Here is a 23,775-nt window from a genome sequence, read left to right as displayed (position 1 = left end):
ACAAAAAAAGCATGGGAACTCTTCCACTCAAGGGCTGGTAGTGCAGGATTCCTGCTAATGGGAACAGTGTTCCTGCTGTGAAAAAAGTGCAGGAACTCAGTTCTCACGTGTTCCTGCAGGACTTGAGCCCTGCATTTATGGCTCTTGATCACTCTCACTATACTTGCCCGGCCTGGCGAATGTTACTGTCACGATGCCGGCTGGCAGGTAGTGGATCCTCTGTGCCAGAGAGGGATTGGCGTGGACCGTGCTAGTGGACCGGTTCTAAGCCACTACTGGTTTTCACCAGAGCCCGCCGCAAAGCGGGATGGTCTTGCTGCGGCGGTAGTGACCAGGTCGTATCCACTAGCAACGGCTCACCTCTCTGGCTGCTGAAGATAGGCGCGGTACAAGGGAGTAGGCAGAAGCAAGGTCGGACGTAGCAGAAGGTCAGGGCAGGCAGCAAGGATCGTAGTCAGGGGCAACGGCAGAAGGTCTGGAACACAGGCTAGGAACACACAAGGAACGCTTTCACTGGCACAATGGCAACAAGATCCGGCAAGGGAGTGCAGGGGAAGTGAGGTGATATAGGGAAGTGCACAGGTGAACACACTAATTGGAACCACTGCGCCAATCAGCGGCGCAGTGGCCCTTTAAATCGCAGAGACCCGGCGCGCGCGCGCCCTAGGGAGCGGGGCCGCGCGCGCCGGGACAGAACAGACGGAGAGCGAGTAAGGTACGGGAGCCGGGGTGCGCATCGCGAGCGGGCGCTACCCGCATCGCGAATCGCATCCCGGCTGGCAGCGGAATCGCAGCGCCCCGGGTCAGAGGATGTGACCGGAGCGCTGCAGCGGGGAGAGTGAAGCGAGCGCTCCGAGGAGGAGCGGGGACCCGGAGCGCTCGGCGTAACAGTACCCCCCCCCTTGGGTCTCCCCCTCTTCTTAGAGCCTGAGAACCTGAGGAGCAGACTTTTGTCTAGGATGTTGTCCTCAGGTTCCCAGGATCTCTCTTCAGGACCACAACCCTCCCAGTCCACTAAAAAAAAAGTTTTCCCTCTGACCTTTTTGGAAGCTATGATCTCTTTGACAGAGAAGATGTCCGAGGAGCCGGAAACAGGAGTGGGAGGAACAGATTTGGGAGAAAAACGGTTGAGGATGAGTGGTTTGAGAAGAGAGACGTGAAAGGCATTAGGGATACGAAGAGAAGGAGGAAGAAGAAGTTTATAAGAGACAGGATTAATTTGACACAAAATTTTGAAAGGACCAAGATAGCGTGGTCCCAACTTGTAGCTAGGGACACGGAAGCGGACATATTTAGCGGAGAGCCATACCTTGTCTCCAGGGGAAAAAACGGGAGGAGCTCTTCTTTTCTTATCCGCGAACTTCTTCATGCGTGATGAAGCCTGTAAGAGAGAATTTTGGGTCTCTCTCCATATGATGGAAAGGTCACGAGAAATTTCATCCACAGCGGGCAGACCAGAGGGCAAGGGAGTAGGGAGGGGGGGAAGAGGGTGACGGCCGTACACCACGAAAAATGGGGATTTGGAGGAAGATTCAGAGACCCTGAAGTTATACGAGAATTCGGCCCATGGGAGGAGATCTGCCCAGTCATCCTGGCGGGAGGAAACAAAATGTCGCAAATAATCACCCAAGATCTGGTTAATTCTTTCTACTTGTCCATTGGACTGGGGATGATATGCAGAAGAAAAATTTAATTTAATCTTGAGTTGTTTACAGAGAGCCCTCCAGAATTTAGACACGAATTGGACACCTCTATCCGAGACAATCTGCGTAGGCAACCCGTGAAGACGAAAAATGTGTACAAAAAATTGTTTAGCCAACTGAGGCGCAGAAGGAAGACCAGGAAGAGGGATGAAATGTGCCATTTTGGAGAATCGATCAACGACCACCCAAATAACAGTGTTGCCACGGGAAGGGGGTAAATCAGTAATAAAATCCATACCAATCAGAGACCAAGGCTGTTCGGGGACAGGCAGAGGATGAAGAAAACCAGCGGGCTTCTGGCGAGGAGTCTTATCCCGGGCACAGATAGTGCAGGCTCGCACAAAGTCCACAACATCCGTCTCCAGAGTCGGCCACCAATAGAAGCGGGAGATGAGTTGCACAGATTTCTTGATGCCCGCATGACCTGCGAGATGGGAGGAGTGACCCCATTTGAGGATTCCGAGGCGTTGGCGTGGAGAAACAAAGGTCTTTCCTGGAGGAGTCTGCCTGATGGAGGCAGGAGAAGTGGAGATCAGGCAGTCAGGTGGAATGATGTGTTGCGGAGAGAGTTCAACTTCTGAGGCATCCGAGGAACGAGAGAGAGCATCGGCCCTAATGTTCTTATCGGCAGGACGAAAGTGAATCTCAAAATTAAATCGGGCAAAGAACAGAGACCACCGGGCCTGGCGAGGATTCAGCCGTTGGGCAGACTGGAGGTAGGAGAGGTTCTTGTGGTCGGTGTAGATAATAACAGGAAAACTTGATCCCTCCAGCAGATGCCTCCATTCCTCAAGTGCTAATTTAATGGCTAGAAGCTCTCGATCCCCGATGGAGTAGTTCCTCTCCGCTGGAGAGAAGGTCCTAGAGAAAAAACCACAAGTGACAGCATGCCCGGAGGAATTTTTTTGTAGAAGAACAGCTCCAGCTCCCACTGAGGAGGCATCAACCTCCAATAGGAAGGGTTTGGAAGGGTCAGGTCTGGAGAGGACGGGAGCCGAAGAAAAGGCAGACTTGAGTCGTTTAAAGGCGTCTTCTGCTTGAGGAGGCCAGGACTTGGGATCAGCATTTTTTTGGTTAAAGCCACGATAGGAGCCACAATGGTAGAAAAATGTGGAATAAATTGCCTGTAATAATTGGCGAACCCCAAAAAGCGTTGGATAGCACGGAGTCCGGAGGGGCGTGGCCAATCTAAGACGGCAGAGAGTTTGTCTGGATCCATCTGTAGTCCCTGGCCAGAGACCAAATATCCTAGAAAAGGAAGAGATTGGCATTCAAACAGACATTTCTCAATTTTGGCATAGAGTTGATTGTCACGAAGTCTCTGAAGAACCATACGGACATGCTGGCGGTGTTCTTCTAGATTGGCAGAAAAAATTAGGATATCGTCCAGATATACAACAACACAGGAGTATAACAGATCACGAAAAATTTCATTGACAAAGTCTTGGAAGACGGCAGGGGCGTTGCACAGGCCAAAGGGCATGACCAGATACTCAAAGTGTCCATCTCTGGTGTTAAATGCCGTTTTCCACTCATCCCCCTCTCTGATGCGGATGAGGTTATAGGCGCCTCTTAAGTCCAATTTAGTAAAGATGTGGGCACCTTGGAGGCGATCAAAGAGTTCAGAGATGAGGGGTAAGGGGTAGCGGTTCTTAACCGTGATTTTATTAAGACCGCGGTAGTCAATGCAAGGACGTAGGGAGCCATCTTTTTTGGACACAAAGAAAAATCCGGCTCCGGCAGGAGAGGAGGATTTACGGATAAAGCCCTTTTTTAGATTCTCCTGGACGTATTCAGACATGGCAAGAGTCTCTGGGGCAGAGAGAGGATAAATTCTGCCCCGGGGTGGAGTAGTGCCCGGGAGGAGGTCGATAGGACAATCATAAGGCCTGTGAGGAGGTAGAGTCTCAGCTTGTTTTTTGCAGAAAACATCCGCGAAGTCCATATAGGCCTTAGGGAGACCGGTTACTGGAGGAACCACAGAGTTACGGCAAGGGTTACTGGGAACCGGTTTTAGACAGTTCTTGGAACAAGAGGACCCCCAACTCTTGATCTCCCCAGTGGACCAATCCAAGGTTGGGGAATGAAGTTGAAGCCAGGGAAGTCCAAGGAGAATTTCCGAGGTGCAATTGGGGAGGACCAAAAGTTCAATCCTCTCGTGATGAGATCCGATGCTCATAAGAAGGGGCTCCGTGCGGAAACGTATGGTACAGTCCAATCTTTCATTATTTACACAATTGATGTAGAGGGGTCTGGCGAGACTGGTCACCGGGATGTTGAACCTGTTGACGAGAGAGGCCAAAATAAAATTTCCTGCAGATCCAGAGTCCAAGAAGGCCACAGTAGAGAAGGAGAAGGCAGAGGCAGACATCCGCACAGGCACAGTAAGACGTGGAGAAGCAGAGTAGACATCAAGGACTGTCTCACCTTTGTGCGGAGTCAGCGTACGTCTTTCCAGGCGGGGAGGACGGATAGGACAATCCCTCAGGAAGTGTTCGGTACTAGCACAGTACAGGCAGAGGTTCTCCATACGGCGTCGTGTCCTCTCTTGAGGTGTCAGACGAGACCGGTCGACCTGCATAGCCTCCACGGCGGGAGGCACAGGAACAGATTGCAGGGGACCAGAGGAGAGAGGAGCCGAGGAGAAGAAACGCCTCGTGCGAACAGAGTCCATATCTTGGCGGAGTTCCTGACGCCTTTCGGAAAAACGCATGTCAATGCGAGTGGCTAGGTGAATAAGTTCATGTAGATTAGCAGGAATTTCTCGTGCGGCCAGAACATCTTTAATGTTGCTGGATAGGCCTTTTTTGAAGGTCGCGCAGAGGGCCTCATTATTCCAGGACAATTCTGAAGCAAGAGTACGGAATTGTACGGCATACTCGCCAACGGAAGAATTACCCTGGACCAGGTTCAACAGGGCAGTCTCAGCAGAAGAGGCTCGGGCAGGTTCCTCAAAGACACTTCGGATTTCCGAGAAGAAGGAGTGTACAGAGGCAGTGACGGGGTCATTGCGGTCCCAGAGCGGTGTGGCCCATGACAGGGCTTTTCCGGACAGAAGGCTGACTACGAAAGCCACCTTAGACCTTTCAGTGGGAAACAGGTCCGACATCATCTCCAGATGCAGGGAACATTGGGAAAGAAAGCCACGGCAAAACTTAGAGTCCCCATCAAATTTATCCGGCAAGGATAGGCGTAGCCCAGGAGCGGCCACTCGCTGCGGAGGAGGTGCAGGAGCTGGCGGAGGAGATGACTGCTGAAGCGTTGGTAGTAACTGTTGTAGCATAACGGTCAGTTGAGACAGCTGTTGGCCTTGTTGCGCTATCTGTTGTGACTGCTGGGCGACCACCGTGGTGAGGTCAGCGACAACTGGCAGAGGAACTTCAGCGGGATCCATGGCCGGATCTACTGTCACGATGCCGGCTGGCAGGTAGTGGATCCTCTGTGCCAGAGAGGGATTGGCGTGGACCGTGCTAGTGGACCGGTTCTAAGCCACTACTGGTTTTCACCAGAGCCCGCCGCAAAGCGGGATGGTCTTGCTGCGGCGGTAGTGACCAGGTCGTATCCACTAGCAACGGCTCACCTCTCTGGCTGCTGAAGATAGGCGCGGTACAAGGGAGTAGGCAGAAGCAAGGTCGGACGTAGCAGAAGGTCGGGGCAGGCAGCAAGGATCGTAGTCAGGGGCAACGGCAGAAGGTCTGGAACACAGGCTAGGAACACACAAGGAACGCTTTCACTGGCACAATGGCAACAAGATCCGGCAAGGGAGTGCAGGGGAAGTGAGGTGATATAGGGAAGTGCACAGGTGAACACACTAATTGGAACCACTGCGCCAATCAGCGGCGCAGTGGCCCTTTAAATCGCAGAGACCCGGCGCGCGCGCGCCCTAGGGAGCGGGGCCGCGCGCGCCGGGACAGAACAGACGGAGAGCGAGTAAGGTACGGGAGCCGGGGTGCGCATCGCGAGCGGGCGCTACCCGCATCGCGAATCGCATCCCGGCTGGCAGCGGAATCGCAGCGCCCCGGGTCAGAGGATGTGACCGGAGCGCTGCAGCGGGGAGAGTGAAGCGAGCGCTCCGAGGAGGAGCGGGGACCCGGAGCGCTCGGCGTAACAGTTACTTTGTAAGTGAGCAAGGATGTATACAGTACAGTATGCATTGTGAGCAAGGATGTATACAGTACAGTATGCATTGTGAGCAAGGATGTATACAGTACAGTATGCATTGTGAGCAAGGATGTATACAGTACAGTATGCATTGTGAGCAAGGACGTATACAGTACAGTATGCATTGTGAGCAAGGATGTATACAGTACAGTATGCATTGTGAGCAAGGACGTATACAGTACAGTATGCATTGTGAGCAAGGATGTATACAGTACAGTATGCATTGTGAGCAAGGATGTATACAGTACAGTATGCATTGTGAGCAAGGATGTATACAGTACAGTATGCATTGTGAGCAAGGATGTATACAGTACAGTATGCATTGTGAGCAAGGATGTATACAGTACAGTATGCATTGTGAGCAAGGATGTATACAGTACAGTATGCATTGTGAGCAAGGATGTATACAGTACAGTATGCATTGTGAGCAAGGATGTATACAGTACAGTATGCATTGTGAGCAAGGATGTATACAGTACAGTATGCATTGTGAGCAAGGATGTATACAGTACAGTATGCATTGTGAGCAAGGACGTATACAGTACAGTATGCATTGTGAGCAAGGATGTATACAGTACAGTATGCATTGTGAGCAAGGACGTATACAGTACAGTATGCATTGTGAGCAAGGATGTATACAGTACAGTATGCATTGTGAGCAAGGACGTATACAGTACAGTATGCATTGTGAGCAAGGATGTATACAGTACAGTATGCATTGTGAGCAAGGACGTATACAGTACAGTATGCATTGTGAGCAAGGATGTATACAGTACAGTATGCATTGTGAGCAAGGATGTATACAGTACAGTATGCATTGTGAGCAAGGATGTATACAGTACAGTATGCATTGTGAGCAAGGATGTATACAGTACAGTATGCATTGTGAGCAAGGATGTATACAGTACAGTATGCATTGTGAGCAAGGATGTATACAGTACAGTATGCATTGTGAGCAAGGATGTATACAGTACAGTATGCATTGTGAGCAAGGATGTATACAGTACAGTATGCATTGTGAGCAAGGATGTATACAGTACAGTATGCATTGTGAGCAAGGATGTATACAGTACAGTATGCATTGTGAGCAAGGATGTATACAGTACAGTATGCATTGTGAGCAAGGATGTATACAGTACAGTATGCATTGTGAGCAAGGATGTATACAGTACAGTATGCATTGTGAGCAAGGATGTATACAGTACAGTATGCATTGTGAGCAAGGATGTATACAGTACAGTATGCATTGTGAGCAAGGATGTATACAGTACAGTATGCATTGTGAGCAAGGATGTATACAGTACAGTATGCATTGTGAGCAAGGATGTATACAGTACAGTATGCATTGTGAGCAAGGATGTATACAGTACAGTATGCATTGCTCCTCACATCACAGCCACTGGCCCACAATGTTTTAAGAAAGTGCAGCGTGCTGGAGCATTGTTTTAACCCAATGTGGTGCCACCAAGACTAAGGCTGCATTCACACCACATTTTTGCAGTACAGTTCCCGTATCAGGTTTTTGATGAAAAAAAACGGATTCCTCAAAACCTGATTAAACTGTATCAAAACGTGTATACAAAATTCAACCCATATACGGTTAAAAACCATATACGGTTTGAAAAATGATGTCCGGTTCCATCCGTTTGTTAAGAAAAAACTATATACCTTTCTTAACTTTTCACTCCATTTTGAATAAAGTTTCATTTGTTTCATTGAAATTCCAAAAACCGTATGGTGCAAACCGTACGCACATACAGTTCTGTACGGTTCCCATTGACTCCCATGTAAAAAAAAAAAAAAACGTATACAGTTTAATGCTGTTTTTCACCCGGACCAAAAAACGTGGTAGTCTACGGTTTTGGGTACGGGTAAAAAAACTGACAAAACCGTATAAGACGCAAAACGGACTAAACCGGATGATGCGTTTGACATACGGTTTACAATGTTAAGTCAATGCATACGGTTTTCTGTACGGTTCCGTACGGTTTTTAACTTGAAACCGTATACGAGTAAAAAAATATAGTAAAAACGTGGTGTGCATGCACCCTAAGTTGGCGTGTGCTACTTCTATACGTATAAATATATCAGGGGTAAATACAAAGTCTACTCCCACAATCTATTTATAAGCAGGGCTGTATCTATAAACAAAGGGGCATCCTGGTTTCTAAATCAACATAGAAGGGGATTCTTTACTGTAAGAGCAGTGAGACTATAGAAGTCTCTGTCAGAGGACATATTTTATGAATTCACTAAAAGGGTTCAAAAGGGGCTTGGATACATTTTATAGAAATCGTGGCTTATAAAAAAAAAGACCACTAGGGGTCCCCATACCATCCAGAATATAATCCTGTCTGGCTGCACATCATATTTGTCCCAGCTGAAGCACAGGCCAAAGTCCAGTAATTTAGGGTAGGACTAGTACTCCTCTGTGCTCGCCCCTGTCCTATCAAACAGACAGGAGAGGGGTTACAGAGCAACCTGCAGTGATTGGAGGAAGAGACCCAGCACAGCACAGCAGACTCAGAAAGGAAGTGAATGCATTGGTGAATGAGGGCGAGCTCAGTTCTTACCTTGGACACACCCCTTCCTGAGCATCAGATGTCAGAATGAGTGAGCAGCAGAACAGAAGCATTTGAGATCCAAATACAGAAGATAGACACATGAAAAAAGACATGTAAAGAATCTTCACGACCTAGTGAGTAACATAAATAAGCATATTTTACTCTGTGATATGACAGGCACATTTTAACTCCCTTTTGATTTTGGGCGTAGGAGTCCAGGGGGCGGTCCTACTCTGTTATTAACAGCTATCTTTGTGTCCACTGGACTCATAAGTCCAGAAATAATGGGAAATAAAAATGAAATATAAGTTTTATAGTTCTCTATAACTTGCTGCATGCAGTTCAGCCAGCAGTTTTAACGTGCTTGTTAAAATTGGACACCATTTAGTTATACTATGCAGAAGCGGGTTACTATTTACGGTATATTTAATATATGACTTTCCACCCTCTTGCTTTAATTTTCACACATACGCACCGTAAAAATGATTTATTGTGCAAGCACCCATTTGTAATAGTCACATTGAATAGATGGAAGAACTGGAACAGGTCCCTGGCCACACGAGCTTACATATACTTCCAGCACTCTGTTGTAGACATTCTCTAAAGAGTGTTCACCATCTGGACCTCTAGACTCACTTGGCAACTCATTAAGACAGTCTCTCTGAAGTGTGCAGCAGATGCACCCTTGGCACTTTCTGACAGCACAGCGCTAATACTTCACAGATTTAGTGTAGGTATTGCATTTGTCATATAGGATAACGTTTCACTCCTTGCAAGAATAAAAGATATTCAATGCATCACACCATATATAGCAGTGTTTTCCAACTAGGGTGCCTCCAGCTGTTGCAAAACTACAACTCCCAGCATGCCCGGACAGCCGAAGGCTGTCCGGGCATGCTGGGAGTTGTAGTTTTGCAACAGCTGGAGGCACCCTGGTTGGGAAACACTGATATATAGGAATGGACGGGAAACATGGCGTACATTATCAACTGTAGCACAGTAGCTATTGTAGCATTGCACCATGCAAGTGATTTATTTGATTTGCTATGCATTAAATAGGAACCGTCATTTAAAGGGGTACTCCGGTGGGATAAAAATGCTTTCAAATCAACTGGTGCCAGAAAGTTAAACAGATTTGTAAATAACTTCTATTTAAAAATCTTAATCCTTTCAGTACTTATTAGCTGCTGTATACTACAGAGGAAGTTGGAAGTTCTTTCCAGTCTGACCACAGTGCTCTCTGCTGACAGTCTATGTGATTCCTAACATATTTTTTATGTCACTTAATTTACAAAAAAATTGCTCATCCCAGAAAAATAGCTCTAAAGTCTTGGCCACTAGGTGTGTCCCTTCAATCTGCTGTCCACTGCCTATTGTTAAGGGAAATCTGTCTCCAGTAACAGCTAAATCAGGACAAAATAAAGGAAAGTAGGTGGGCCTTAGCTGGTGCTATGTGCAGGAAAGAGAGAGCCCGATGAAGCTTGGACTGAGTATCTGCATGCTGAGCCAGTCTATCTATTTAGGATGATCCACATTGTTCTGCAAAGGTAAACCAAAGCTTCCCTCTTCTGATTGTGACTTCCCAAAACTTACTCCCCAGGCCCTTGTGTAAATAGCAGTTTGCCTACTGCATATCAACATTACTGCAGTGTGGTCTCATCTTCCTTTTAGCTTCTAAGCAGCAGCACCAGTAGCAGCCCAGCACTTAGTGTAACCCTGTCTTTGCTGTGCTGCTGCTTCTATTTCTTTCCTTTCTGCTCACATAACACTTTGCAAACTCAGTGCATAGAGTAAACCTTTTTCCCTCCGCATGCCATCTATAGAAGGGTACTGTGTAAATCATCATCCCAATACAGTGCTGGCTTGTTCAGTCCTGTTCTCTAGCACCATGTCATAGCATAGCAGAAAGGAATATGTGTCGTGCTTTGATTGGCCAGAGAAGTAAGGGAAAGGAAGACTATGCATGTGTCCTACTGGCAAACTGGCTTAAAGGGGTACTCCGCCCTTAGACATCTTATCCCCTATCCAAAGGATAGGGGATAAGATGTCTGATCGCCGGGGTCCCACTGTTGGGGACCCCCGGAATTTCAGCTGCAGCACCCCTCTGTCATTATTGCACGGAGCAAACTCGCTCTGTGCATAATGACGGGCAATACAGGGGTCAGAGCATCGTAACGTCACGGCTCTGCCCCCTTGGGATGTCACGGGCCATCCCCCTCGATTCAAGTCTATGGGAGGGGGCGTGGTGGTCGTCATGACCCCTCCCATAGACTTGCATTAAAGGGGTGGGCCGTGATGTCACGAGGGGCGGAGCCATGGCATCACGATGCTCCAGCCCTTGTATCAACCGTCATTACGCACAGAGCGAGTTTGCTGCTGCAGCCGAGATCCCGTTGGTCCCCAGCGGCGGGACCCCCGCGATCAGACATCTTATCCCCTATCCTTTGGATAGGGGATAAGATGTCTAGGGGCAGAGTACCTTTAACTCTGGTCCAGCTCCCTGAAATGGGAGTGTCTCTCCCAAGATCTAGCAATTCAGTTTTCTCCTGTGTATGCAGCAACTGTGACACTTCCAGACCTTTTAGAGGGTGGTCCTATAGTGTTTGGTCCTACTTTTTTTTACTTTCTGTTTCTGTACTGTGCCGCTATCTCTGTTACCGACCCAGCTAGTTGACATTGGTTATACATTTAATTTGTGCTTCTTGTGTTTGTCCTTTTTGCTGGTTAGGTTGTCATTAACCTATTGTGTCCTGACCTGATCACTGACTTTTTTTACATTTTATTGTTTTGACATTGCTATGCCTTGCACTCATTCAGTAAAGGGGCTGTCATCCAGTTGAGGATCTGTCACTTAAGGCAGATGGTCATGTAGGCAGGAATAGAGTGAGCTCATGGCTGCTCAACATGACAGAATAAGAGATACCTGTGAGCCAACTCTCAGTGGCCTAATAACAGCAATAGGAGTGTTACGCCGAGCGCTCCGGGTCCCCGCTCCTCCCCGGAGCGCTCGCTTCACTCTCCCCGCTGCAGCGCTCCGGTCACATCCTCTGACCCGGGGCGCTGCGATTCCGCTGCCAGCCGGGATGCGATTCGCGATGCGGGTAGCGCCCGCTCGCGATGCGCACCCCGGCTCCCGTACCTTACTCGCTCTCCGTCTGTTCTGTCCCGGCGCGCGCGGCCCCGCTCCCTAGGGCGCGCGCGCGCCGGGTCTCTGCGATTTAAAGGGCCACTGCGCCGCTGATTGGCGCAGTGGTTCCAATTAGTGTGTTCACCTGTGCACTTCCCTATATCACCTCACTTCCCCTGCACTCCCTTGCCGGATCTTGTTGCCATTGTGCCAGTGAAAGCGTTCCTTGTGTGTTCCTAGCCTGTGTTCCAGACCTTCTGCCGTTGCCCCTGACTACGATCCTTGCTGCCTGCCCCGACCTTCTGCTACGTCCGACCTTGCTTCTGCCTACTCCCTTGTACCGCGCCTATCTTCAGCAGCCAGAGAGGTGAGCCGTTGCTAGTGGATACGACCTGGTCACTACCGCCGCAGCAAGACCATCCCGCTTTGCGGCGGGCTCTGGTGAAAACCAGTAGTGGCTTAGAACCGGTCCACTAGCACGGTCCACGCCAATCCCTCTCTGGCACAGAGGATCCACTACCTGCCTGCCGGCATCGTGACAGTAGATCCGGCCATGGATCCCGCTGAAGTTCCTCTGCCAGTTGTCGCTGACCTCACCACGGTGGTCGCCCAGCAGTCACAACAGATAGCGCAACAAGGCCAACAGCTGTCTCAACTGACCGTTATGCTACAACAGTTACTACCACAGCTTCAGCAGTCATCTCCTCCGCCAGCTCCTGCACCTCCTCCGCAGCGAGTGGCCGCTCCTGGGCTACGCCTATCCTTGCCGGATAAATTTGATGGGGACTCTAAGTTTTGCCGTGGCTTTCTTTCCCAATGTTCCCTGCATCTGGAGATGATGTCGGACCTGTTTCCCACTGAAAGGTCTAAGGTGGCTTTCGTAGTCAGCCTTCTGTCCGGAAAAGCCCTGTCATGGGCCACACCGCTCTGGGACCGCAATGACCCCGTCACTGCCTCTGTACACTCCTTTTTCTCGGAAATCCGAAGTGTCTTTGAGGAACCTGCCCGAGCCTCTTCTGCTGAGACTGCCCTGTTGAACCTGGTCCAGGGTAATTCTTCCGTTGGCGAGTATGCCGTACAATTCCGTACTCTTGCTTCAGAATTGTCCTGGAATAATGAGGCCCTCTGCGCGACCTTCAAAAAAGGCCTATCCAGCAACATTAAAGATGTTCTGGCCGCACGAGAAATTCCTGCTAATCTACATGAACTTATTCACCTAGCCACTCGCATTGACATGCGTTTTTCCGAAAGGCGTCAGGAACTCCGCCAAGATATGGACTCTGTTCGCACGAGGCGTTTCTTCTCCTCGGCTCCTCTCTCCTCTGGTCCCCTGCAATCTGTTCCTGTGCCTCCCGCCGTGGAGGCTATGCAGGTCGACCGGTCTCGTCTGACACCTCAAGAGAGGACACGACGCCGTATGGAGAACCTCTGCCTGTACTGTGCTAGTACCGAACACTTCCTGAGGGATTGTCCTATCCGTCCTCCCCGCCTGGAAAGACGTACGCTGACTCCGCACAAAGGTGAGACAGTCCTTGATGTCTACTCTGCTTCTCCACGTCTTACTGTGCCTGTGCGGATGTCTGCCTCTGCCTTCTCCTTCTCTACTGTGGCCTTCTTGGACTCTGGATCTGCAGGAAATTTTATTTTGGCCTCTCTCGTCAACAGGTTCAACATCCCGGTGACCAGTCTCGCCAGACCCCTCTACATCAATTGTGTAAATAATGAAAGATTGGACTGTACCATACGTTTCCGCACGGAGCCCCTTCTTATGAGCATCGGATCTCATCACGAGAGGATTGAACTTTTGGTCCTCCCCAATTGCACCTCGGAAATTCTCCTTGGACTTCCCTGGCTTCAACTTCATTCCCCAACCTTGGATTGGTCCACTGGGGAGATCAAGAGTTGGGGGTCCTCTTGTTCCAAGAACTGTCTAAAACCGGTTCCCGGTAACCCTTGCCGTAACTCTGTGGTTCCTCCAGTAACCGGTCTCCCTAAGGCCTATATGGACTTCGCGGATGTTTTCTGCAAAAAACAAGCTGAGACTCTACCTCCTCACAGGCCTTATGATTGTCCTATCGACCTCCTCCCGGGCACTACTCCACCCCGGGGCAGAATTTATCCTCTCTCTGCCCCAGAGACTCTTGCCATGTCTGAATACGTCCAGGAGAATCTAAAAAAGGGCTTTATCCGTAAATCCTCCTCTCCTGCCGGAGCCGGATTTTTCTTTGTGTCCAAAAAAGATGGCTCCCTACGTCCTTGCATTGACTACCGCGGTCTTAATAAAATCACGGTTAAGAACCGCTACCCCTTACCCCTCATCTCTGAACTCTTTGATCGCCTCCAAGGTGCCCACATCTTTACTAAATTGGACTTAAGAGGCGCCTATAACCTCATCCGCATCAGAGAGGGGGATGAGTGGAAAACGGCATTTAACACCAGAGATGGACACTTTGAGTATCTGGTCATGCCCTTTGGCCTGTGCAACGCCCCTGCCGTCTTCCAAGACTTTGTCAATGAAATTTTTCGTGATCTGTTATACTCCTGTGTTGTTGTATATCTGGACGATATCCTAATTTTTTCTGCCAATCTAGAAGAACACCGCCAGCATGTCCGTATGGTTCTTCAGAGACTTCGTGACAATCAACTCTATGCCAAAATTGAGAAATGTCTGTTTGAATGCCAATCTCTTCCTTTTCTAGGATATTTGGTCTCTGGCCAGGGACTACAGATGGATCCAGACAAACTCTCTGCCGTCTTAGATTGGCCACGCCCCTCCGGACTCCGTGCTATCCAACGCTTTTTGGGGTTCGCCAATTATTACAGGCAATTTATTCCACATTTTTCTACCATTGTGGCTCCTATCGTGGCTTTAACCAAAAAAAATGCTGATCCCAAGTCCTGGCCTCCTCAAGCAGAAGACGCCTTTAAACGACTCAAGTCTGCCTTTTCTTCGGCTCCCGTCCTCTCCAGACCTGACCCTTCCAAACCCTTCCTATTGGAGGTTGATGCCTCCTCAGTGGGAGCTGGAGCTGTTCTTCTACAAAAAAATTCCTCCGGGCATGCTGTCACTTGTGGTTTTTTCTCTAGGACCTTCTCTCCAGCGGAGAGGAACTACTCCATCGGGGATCGAGAGCTTCTAGCCATTAAATTAGCACTTGAGGAATGGAGGCATCTGCTGGAGGGATCAAGTTTTCCTGTTATTATCTACACCGACCACAAGAACCTCTCCTACCTCCAGTCTGCCCAACGGCTGAATCCTCGCCAGGCCCGGTGGTCTCTGTTCTTTGCCCGATTTAATTTTGAGATTCACTTTCGTCCTGCCGATAAGAACATTAGGGCCGATGCTCTCTCTCGTTCCTCGGATGCCTCAGAAGTTGAACTCTCTCCGCAACACATCATTCCACCTGACTGCCTGATCTCCACTTCTCCTGCCTCCATCAGGCAGACTCCTCCAGGAAAGACCTTTGTTTCTCCACGCCAACGCCTCGGAATCCTCAAATGGGGTCACTCCTCCCATCTCGCAGGTCATGCGGGCATCAAGAAATCTGTGCAACTCATCTCCCGCTTCTATTGGTGGCCGACTCTGGAGACGGATGTTGTGGACTTTGTGCGAGCCTGCACTATCTGTGCCCGGGATAAGACTCCTCGCCAGAAGCTCGCTGGTTTTCTTCATCCTCTGCCTGTCCCCGAACAGCCTTGGTCTCTGATTGGTATGGATTTTATTACTGATTTACCCCCTTCCCGTGGCAACACTGTTATTTGGGTGGTCGTTGATCGATTCTCCAAAATGGCACATTTCATCCCTCTTCCTGGTCTTCCTTCTGCGCCTCAGTTGGCTAAACAATTTTTTGTACACATTTTTCGTCTTCACGGGTTGCCTACGCAGATTGTCTCGGATAGAGGTGTCCAATTCGTGTCTAAATTCTGGAGGGCTCTCTGTAAACAACTCAAGATTAAATTAAATTTTTCTTCTGCATATCATCCCCAGTCCAATGGACAAGTAGAAAGAATTAACCAGATCTTGGGTGATTATTTGCGACATTTTGTTTCCTCCCGCCAGGATGACTGGGCAGATCTCCTCCCATGGGCCGAATTCTCGTATAACTTCAGGGTCTCTGAATCTTCCTCCAAATCCCCATTTTTCGTGGTGTACGGCCGTCACCCTCTTCCCCCCCTCCCTACTCCCTTGCCCTCTGGTCTGCCCGCTGTGGATGAAATTTCTCGTGACCTTTCCATCATATGGAGAGAGACCCAAAATTCTCTCTTACAGGCTTCATCACGCATGAAGAAGTTCGCGGATAAGAAAAGAAGAGCTCCTCCCGTTTTTTCCCCTGGAGACAAGGTATGGCTCTCCGCTAAATATGTCCGCTTCCGTGTCCCTAGCTACAAGTTGGGACCACGCTATCTTGGTCCTTTCAAAATTTTGTGTCAAATTAATCCTGTCTCTTATCAACTTCTTCTTCCTCCTTCTCTTCGTATCCCTAATGCCTTTCACGTCTCTCTTCTCAAACCACTCATCCTCAACCGTTTTTCTCCCAAATCTGTTCCTCCCACTCCTGTTTCCGGCTCCTCGGACATTTTCTCTGTCAAAGAGATCTTAGCTTCCAAAAAGGTCAGAGGGAAAACTTTTTTTTTAGTGGACTGGGAGGGTTGTGGTCCTGAAGAGAGATCCTGGGAACCTGAGGACAACATCCTAGACAAAAGTCTGCTCCTCAGGTTCTCAGGCTCTAAGAAGAGGGGGAGACCCAAGGGGGGGGGTACTGTTACGCCGAGCGCTCCGGGTCCCCGCTCCTCCCCGGAGCGCTCGCTTCACTCTCCCCGCTGCAGCGCTCCGGTCACATCCTCTGACCCGGGGCGCTGCGATTCCGCTGCCAGCCGGGATGCGATTCGCGATGCGGGTAGCGCCCGCTCGCGATGCGCACCCCGGCTCCCGTACCTTACTCGCTCTCCGTCTGTTCTGTCCCGGCGCGCGCGGCCCCGCTCCCTAGGGCGCGCGCGCGCCGGGTCTCTGCGATTTAAAGGGCCACTGCGCCGCTGATTGGCGCAGTGGTTCCAATTAGTGTGTTCACCTGTGCACTTCCCTATATCACCTCACTTCCCCTGCACTCCCTTGCCGGATCTTGTTGCCATTGTGCCAGTGAAAGCGTTCCTTGTGTGTTCCTAGCCTGTGTTCCAGACCTTCTGCCGTTGCCCCTGACTACGATCCTTGCTGCCTGCCCCGACCTTCTGCTACGTCCGACCTTGCTTCTGCCTACTCCCTTGTACCGCGCCTATCTTCAGCAGCCAGAGAGGTGAGCCGTTGCTAGTGGATACGACCTGGTCACTACCGCCGCAGCAAGACCATCCCGCTTTGCGGCGGGCTCTGGTGAAAACCAGTAGTGGCTTAGAACCGGTCCACTAGCACGGTCCACGCCAATCCCTCTCTGGCACAGAGGATCCACTACCTGCCTGCCGGCATCGTGACAAGGAGTACTAAAATCACTTTAATGCCACTGTAAAGAGTGAATCTAATAAACCCATATTGAGATTACAGGTACACTATAAGTTCTAGATATATAATGTGCCACAATCATGTGCAACTTTTTTGAGGTCAGCCACCAATTCACCATCTTAAGAAATATACATTATACCGTATAAAGTTTAAATCTTGCTTTGAAGAGCCATGTTTAGTCACACACCCCTCTGGGACCTGCACCTATTTCCAAAACAGTGGTCTCCTGATACCTGTTCTGTCAGATGAGGCCAGCCATTGGATGCTGCATTCATTATAAGTCTGGACAGAGAGGTGGCTGAGATTCTATAACCAGCGGAGATCACTGTATTTCTCTCCCTCTGTGACTACCATAGAAATTTATAGGAGAAACAGATTAGAACAGTAAGCTGTGCTGGGTCTGCAACTAGGGCTGGGCGGTGTGACCAAATGTGGGTATAACGGTATTTCTTAAACTTTTGGCGGTTCCACGGTATATAACGGTATTTCCTAGCCCCCCCCCCCCCCCATATTAATTATCAGCCCACATCCCCATCGGGGTAAATACTCACATATCACCCGCATGCGCTGCCCTCCTCGTCCTGTTTGTTGCGGCCGCCGGCGCTGGCACTCTACTGAATGCTGTATCCCTATGCCCGGGCTGCAAAAGGTAAACAAAATAAACTTAACGCACCTATGTCGGCCTTACGCTGGGGACGGGAACGTTGGACAGCCGTCAGCCTATCACCGGCTGCAACGATTTTCCGCCTCGGCCAGTGATATGCTGAGCCCACTGTCATGTAAGAAGCCGGCTTCTTACATGACAGTGGGTTCAGCCTATCACCGGCCGAGGGGGAACATTGCTGCGGCCCGTGATAGGCTGACGGCTGTCCCACGTTCTCGTCCTCAGGAAACAAGTGAGGCCGGTACCCGACCAACAGGAGGTGAGTTAAAGTTTATTTTGTTTCTTTTTTGCATCCCGGGCATAGGGATACCGCACAGTATAGAGCAGTGGTCTCCAACCTGCGGACCTCCAGATGTTGCAAAACTACAACTCCCAGCATGCCCGGACAGCCAACGGCTGTCCGGGCATGCTGGGAGTTGTAGTTTTGCAACATCTGGAGGTCCGCAGGTTGGAGACCACCGGTATAGAGTGTCAGCGCTGGTGACCGCAACAAACAGGACGAGGAGTGACATGTGAGTAGTACCCTGATGGGAAGAGCGTTGGGCTGGGATAATAATGAATGGGGGGGGGGGGGGCAGAACAGCACTCACAGGTCACATAGGATTAGTACCCCGATGTGGAGACAGTGCAGCGCTGATTCATTCATTCCCGAGGTGGAGGGGCCAAACCGGTATTGCGGTATGGGTTAAAATTCATATCGTGCAGCACAAAAATTTCGGTATTCGGTATGAACCGGTATACCGCCCAGCCCTATCTGCAACCCTCATCCACATCTGTAGATGTTATAAACGACAAGACACAGAGAACTTGGCCGATTCCATCTCGTCCACCTGTCTGTTTGAACATATGTTTATTTGAAGAGCATACACACCCTAAAAGGAACCCATGCAGCTGCCATGGAAAGAGGTGTCCAACGCGGAGGATTCCCCTCTGTGGAGGAACTGCATTGATATATGGGGATGGGGATTTGGCCCAAAGATCATAAAAAAGGAGTGTAGGAAGAAACAAACACACAAAACTAATAAATCTTAGAATGTTACACCCCCAGTATAGGATATAAATGCAGCTGAAGGGAAGCAAGATCTTCCTTCCTGCTCATTTATAATAAATCAGAATAACCCTTCATTACTTTGTATACTTGTTGGAACAGGCTACATTTATAGTCACTTTTAATGTCACCGGATGTGTAAGGTTTTACTTTAGTATTACTTTAGGACTGTACACTGTTATTATAACCATCATCATCCTCAATACATTGTCAAGACATGTAACTCTTGAAATACCAAGGGAAGTACTTCTCCCGAGTGTGCCAGGACCACTAGACTAGAGTAGCAGCTTCTGGGGGCTATGCATTATGACACAGACTGTACCATACAGTAGATACCTGGCTTCTGCGTTTTTCCCTCTTTTCCACTCAACTTCTTAGATTTGATGGCTTCTTTCTTCTGCACTGGATAGATGTCTTCCCGAGTATCCTGGCTCTCGTGAATCACTTCCACTATAGGTTCCGGGTGTACTTCCATTTCTCCTTCTGGCTCCAGGGGGGTCTGCACCTCCTCAGGGTCCGGATATGAGTAGTAGTGATCCCTCGACACAATCTCTTGAGTGTAATAATCCTGCTCATCCGGTGGTCTTGCCAGAGCACCCTGCACGAGCAGGATCCCCAAAACACTGACCAGCAAAGCAGTTGTTTGTGTCATCTCCGAATCTTGATAATTCTGTAGAATAGAAAAGAAATTGTAAAGTCCGTAGGTGGATGTGACCAAGAGGAAACGTACAGAAAACACTTTGTACTATTAAAATCTTAGTACATTTTTGGTGAAAAAAGTATAGGAAAATGCATTTTACTTTATTTATTTATAATGGTTTTTCTCCATAATTTCCCTTTTTTTTTGTTTTGTTTACCCTATTATGAATTTGTTCACTTTGTTTTTCGGTGTCTTTCTAAGCTGGGATATTTCAATTGCATAAACATGTATAATAAATACATTCAAGTATACGAGGAAAAAATTTATAAATAATAAAAATTTACAATTAAAACATGAAGCCAAATAAGAACATGAGGCCCAATAAACTTCTTTTAACTTATTTCATAGACCTCCTGCGGGGTGACAACCTAGAGCGACTGGTGCCAGTGAGACACCATAGATATCATAGCATGTAGTTCGAAAATGCACAGAAAGCTAGATTTTTGCAATGCACTGAAAAATAACTATGACACAAATAAAGAATAATAACTATGATAAAAATGATAATAGACGAATAAACATACCCTCTGCTCGTCTTCAGAGTAGGTAGGTTCCTTTTTAAGAGGCAAATATCAGGAGGAACACAAAGTCTGTCTATTATGAGAGTCAATACAGCATCCCCTGTAGACCCCCCAATTTAACTCTTACTTTGTCTCTTATGCAAAAGACTTTGTGACTTTGTTAAGTGTGCAAAGTCTTGACTGTAAAGTGTCCGATTATTTCCAGATAGACTGTTTCCAGAAATGCGTGTGTCTATGTGCACAGGGGCTGTCCTGTTACTGAATGGTGCACAGGACACAGCTATGTAGAGGCAGCCTCGCCAGGTTCTGATTATGGAGAAGGAAGGCTGCTCCTCCTGTCAGGGGCTGGGAGAGGCTCAAATCACTCACTAGATTCTGTTACTATAGATAAGGAAATGAGGAAAAGTTTCAAGAGGGAACAGAAGTTGCATAAGAATGTAAGAAGAGGGAGTATTAAAATTCAGGAAAACTCTTAAGGAGTTTCCCTATTTTATTGCTACTATGTTTACATTATTAGTAAATTGCCTAAAGTAAAATGTTCTCTAATATTACACTATTACTAATATATCACTTTAGGCTACATAGAAACATTCTAATGGCAGGGTCTCTCAGGGCGCATCTGCAGCATATTTCACACTGCGGATGCGGCGGTGGGAGTCACAGAGTGAGCTCGCTCTGCAGATCCTCTGTGACTGCCATCAGCGCATCCACAGCGTGAAATGCGCTGCGAATCCGCCCCGTATGACCCTGCCCTAAAACGAATCACCTAGCTATAAGTCGAGCTTATATCCTGAGATAAACTGTACCTCCAAAGGCAGACCATAGTGCCAAGCGGCATATCCACATTGCCACATATCAAAACAGGATAACCGTAAATTCAGGAGTTAGTCCGGCGCAGAGAGGAACCATCAGGGAGCCAGATAAAATCAATGGATCTATTAGATGCAATGCGTTTCGCTGCGCATGCGCAGCTTCATCAGGCATAACAAGAAGAGGCTGGTAACAGGTATATATACCTTTAATTTAATTACTGGGGGTATATATACCTGTTACCAGCCTCTTCTTGTTATGCCTGATGAAGCTGCGCATGCACAGCGAAACGCGTTGCATCTAATAAATCCATTGATTTTATCTGGCTCCCTGATGGTTCCTCTCTGCGCCGGACTAACTCCTGAATTTATGGTCATCCTGTTTTGATTCTACTTCTACCCAGGAGGGCTGCAGTGGACCTATACTTATATTCATTCTACACTTTACCTTGTTGTGTGTGGGCGCACAGCCAACTCCGGTAAGCGGATTGGGAATTACCGTCCCCCACCCCCACTAACAAGACCTGCTGATCCCGCACATGAGGTGCCTTCCTTCCTCTCTCTAGACATTGCCACATATAGAACCAGTATCTGGTGGCATTTACACTATGCCGATTATTGTCTATTTCTATTGTTATTGAGAATTTCACCTTATGTCCTGTGATTCTCATCTAAATCCTGCCCATTCTCTTGCTTTGTGCCTCACAGTGCGTTTCCCCAACTATTGTTTCTTCCTGGTAACCTGGCCAGTAGTTTATTCCGGGCGGGCCAATGGGCTGGTCAAGGGGGTGGAAAATTAGCTTTTGCCTAGGTTGGCAAAAATCCTGATGGTGGCGCAATAAGTTAGCTTTCAGTGTCAGGTGACGTGAGCCAGATATATGTGTATGTGACATACAATGCATATACTGTACGCATTGCCACTTACTTTATATTCACTGGGCCACATGCTATGAACCAGAGTGGAACAGGGTGCACTGCAAACCAGGCACATGTGAGTTACTATGACTACAGTGCATGCATAGCCACTCACTAATTTACAGGAGCAGGGAGTCCAGCAATAGAAAGGAGTCCCTGCGTCTGTATGTACATTCCATGTAAATAGCACAGCTCTCCACAGAAACAGAGTTACATAGGGTCAATCAAGTTGATGGCAGCAACATCTGTATCATCGATCCCCAGTTTCAGCTTTAAGAATTGGATAAAAAAAACTTGGGAATAAAACCTTAAAGGGGTTGTCAGGCATTTGGGAAAAATGTATATCCTGCTGGAGCTGAAAGAAATGGAAAAAAAATATATAAACTACTTACCTAGCCTTGATACCCCGCTGATCCCCCACAGCACCCACCAGATCTTCTTTCTTCTTCCTGCTTCCAAGACGAGTGTTGGTGCAGGACCTGCCAGTTAAGCCAATCACTGGTGGTGGTTGGCTGAGGCGGCAGGTACTGCACCTAGCACTCTCCGGAGATAAACAGAAGATCAGGGGATAGGTTTGAGCCAAACAGAAGCCTTTAAAGGATAAGTCCAGAATATAAAAATTGTTCCCCATGCTGCCAGCAGTAAAAAAAATAAAGATGTACATACCTTCCTCCGCTCCCCTGGGGCCTCCGGTAACCGGTTCCGGTCTCCGCCGTGATCCTCTTCCTGGTTGCCGGTGGTCGGAGAATCATGCACTCAGCCAATCACCAGCCGCAGCGAAGTCCGACTCGGCCGGCGATAGGCTGAGCGGCAGTGTGAGAACACTTCAGGGCACAAAATTCTTCACTACACCGAAAACGTCACACTGCCGCTCAGCCTATCGCCGGCTGATTCGGGACTTCACTGCGGCTGGTGATTGGCTGAGCGCAGTAAGACTCTCCGACCACCGGAAACCAGGAAGAGGATCATGGCGGAGACCGGAGTCGGTTACCGGAGGCACCAAAGGAGCGGAGGAAGGTATGTACATCTTTATTTTTTTACTGCCGGTAGTATGGGGGACAATTTTTATATTTCGGAGTTCTCCTTTAAGAACAGTGACTTCTTTGGCCTGTTTGATTCTTACACAAGGATCACTCCGTGGCTGATGACGGGTGACATAGGGTATGGAGTATCATGACGTCACGGTTTCCTCCCCCTTGTGACGTTATGCCCTGCCCCCTCAATGCAAGCCTATGGGAGGGGGTGTAGCAGCCACCACACCCCCTTCCATAGACTTGCATTGAGGGGGTGGGGCGTGACATCACGATACTCCGTCCCCTTTATCGCCCGGATGAACGGGGTGCTGCAGGATAGGGGATAAGATGTCTAGGGTCGGCATACCCCTTTAAGGGCAGAGTCGCACAAGGCAGATCTGCAGGGTCGTCCCCGGCTGCTTGCTCTGCTGTCCCTCTGTGACTGTCAACTATGCATCCGCAGTGTGAAATGCGCTGCGGATCCGCCCCGTTGGACCCTGCTCTAAGGGGGTTATTCAGAGTTAGAATAACAGAGATGATTTTATTTATTTAAAAAAAAAAAAGAACTGAGTTTATTAGAAATTCTATTCCTGGATAACCCTTTAGGTTGTTATAAATCCAGTTATGCAATTGTATATTTTTCATATTAATTTAACTGTACGCTATTGTAACATGATATCGCTACTTTTCAGTGCTTTAGATGAATGAACATATTGATATAGCCAATTTACCATCTGGACTATTGCTTTCTAGATGCTATATAGCAGTGGTCTCCAACCTGCGGACCTCCAGATGTTGCAAAACTACAACTCCCAGCATGCCCGGACAGCCGTTGGCTGTCCGGGCATGCTGGGAGTTGTAGTTTTGCAACATCTGGAGGTCCGCAGGTTGAAGACCACTGCCATATAGACCACTGCCATATAGTGACAGGCTCCGTGCACTTTTTGGGTAGTACAGTGGCAGTGATCGCACTAGCAACCCACATAAGTTTGCAAAAGAACATGATCCAAAGAATATAAACATCTGCAGCCCACATACCACGTGGAGACAACAGCAGCG

The 23,775-nt window shown here is 48.6% G+C and overlaps 1 protein-coding gene across 1 annotated transcript in view; it reads right to left on the bottom strand.

The window, feature by feature from the left end:
- The window catches only part of CPXM2 (carboxypeptidase X, M14 family member 2), a 138,210-nt gene extending 117,926 nt beyond the window's left edge, over positions 1-20,284 (bottom strand). Inside the window, exons 1-2 of the mRNA XM_056529074.1 lie at positions 19,983-20,284; positions 19,095-19,428 (exon numbers count right to left, since the gene is read on the bottom strand). Coding sequence (XP_056385049.1) covers positions 19,095-19,410 — 316 coding nt within the window. The 5' untranslated portion in view covers positions 19,411-19,428; positions 19,983-20,284. The remainder of the gene's footprint in view (positions 1-19,094; positions 19,429-19,982) is intronic.
- Between the last annotated feature and the right edge of the window lie 3,491 nt (positions 20,285-23,775).

This window comes from Hyla sarda, chromosome 7 (assembly GCF_029499605.1).
Source record: "Hyla sarda isolate aHylSar1 chromosome 7, aHylSar1.hap1, whole genome shotgun sequence".
NCBI classification, from domain to species: Eukaryota; Metazoa; Chordata; class Amphibia; order Anura; family Hylidae; genus Hyla; species Hyla sarda.
The sequence above is the reverse complement of the archived record's forward strand: the minus strand, read 5'-3'. Positions and strand labels throughout refer to the sequence as shown.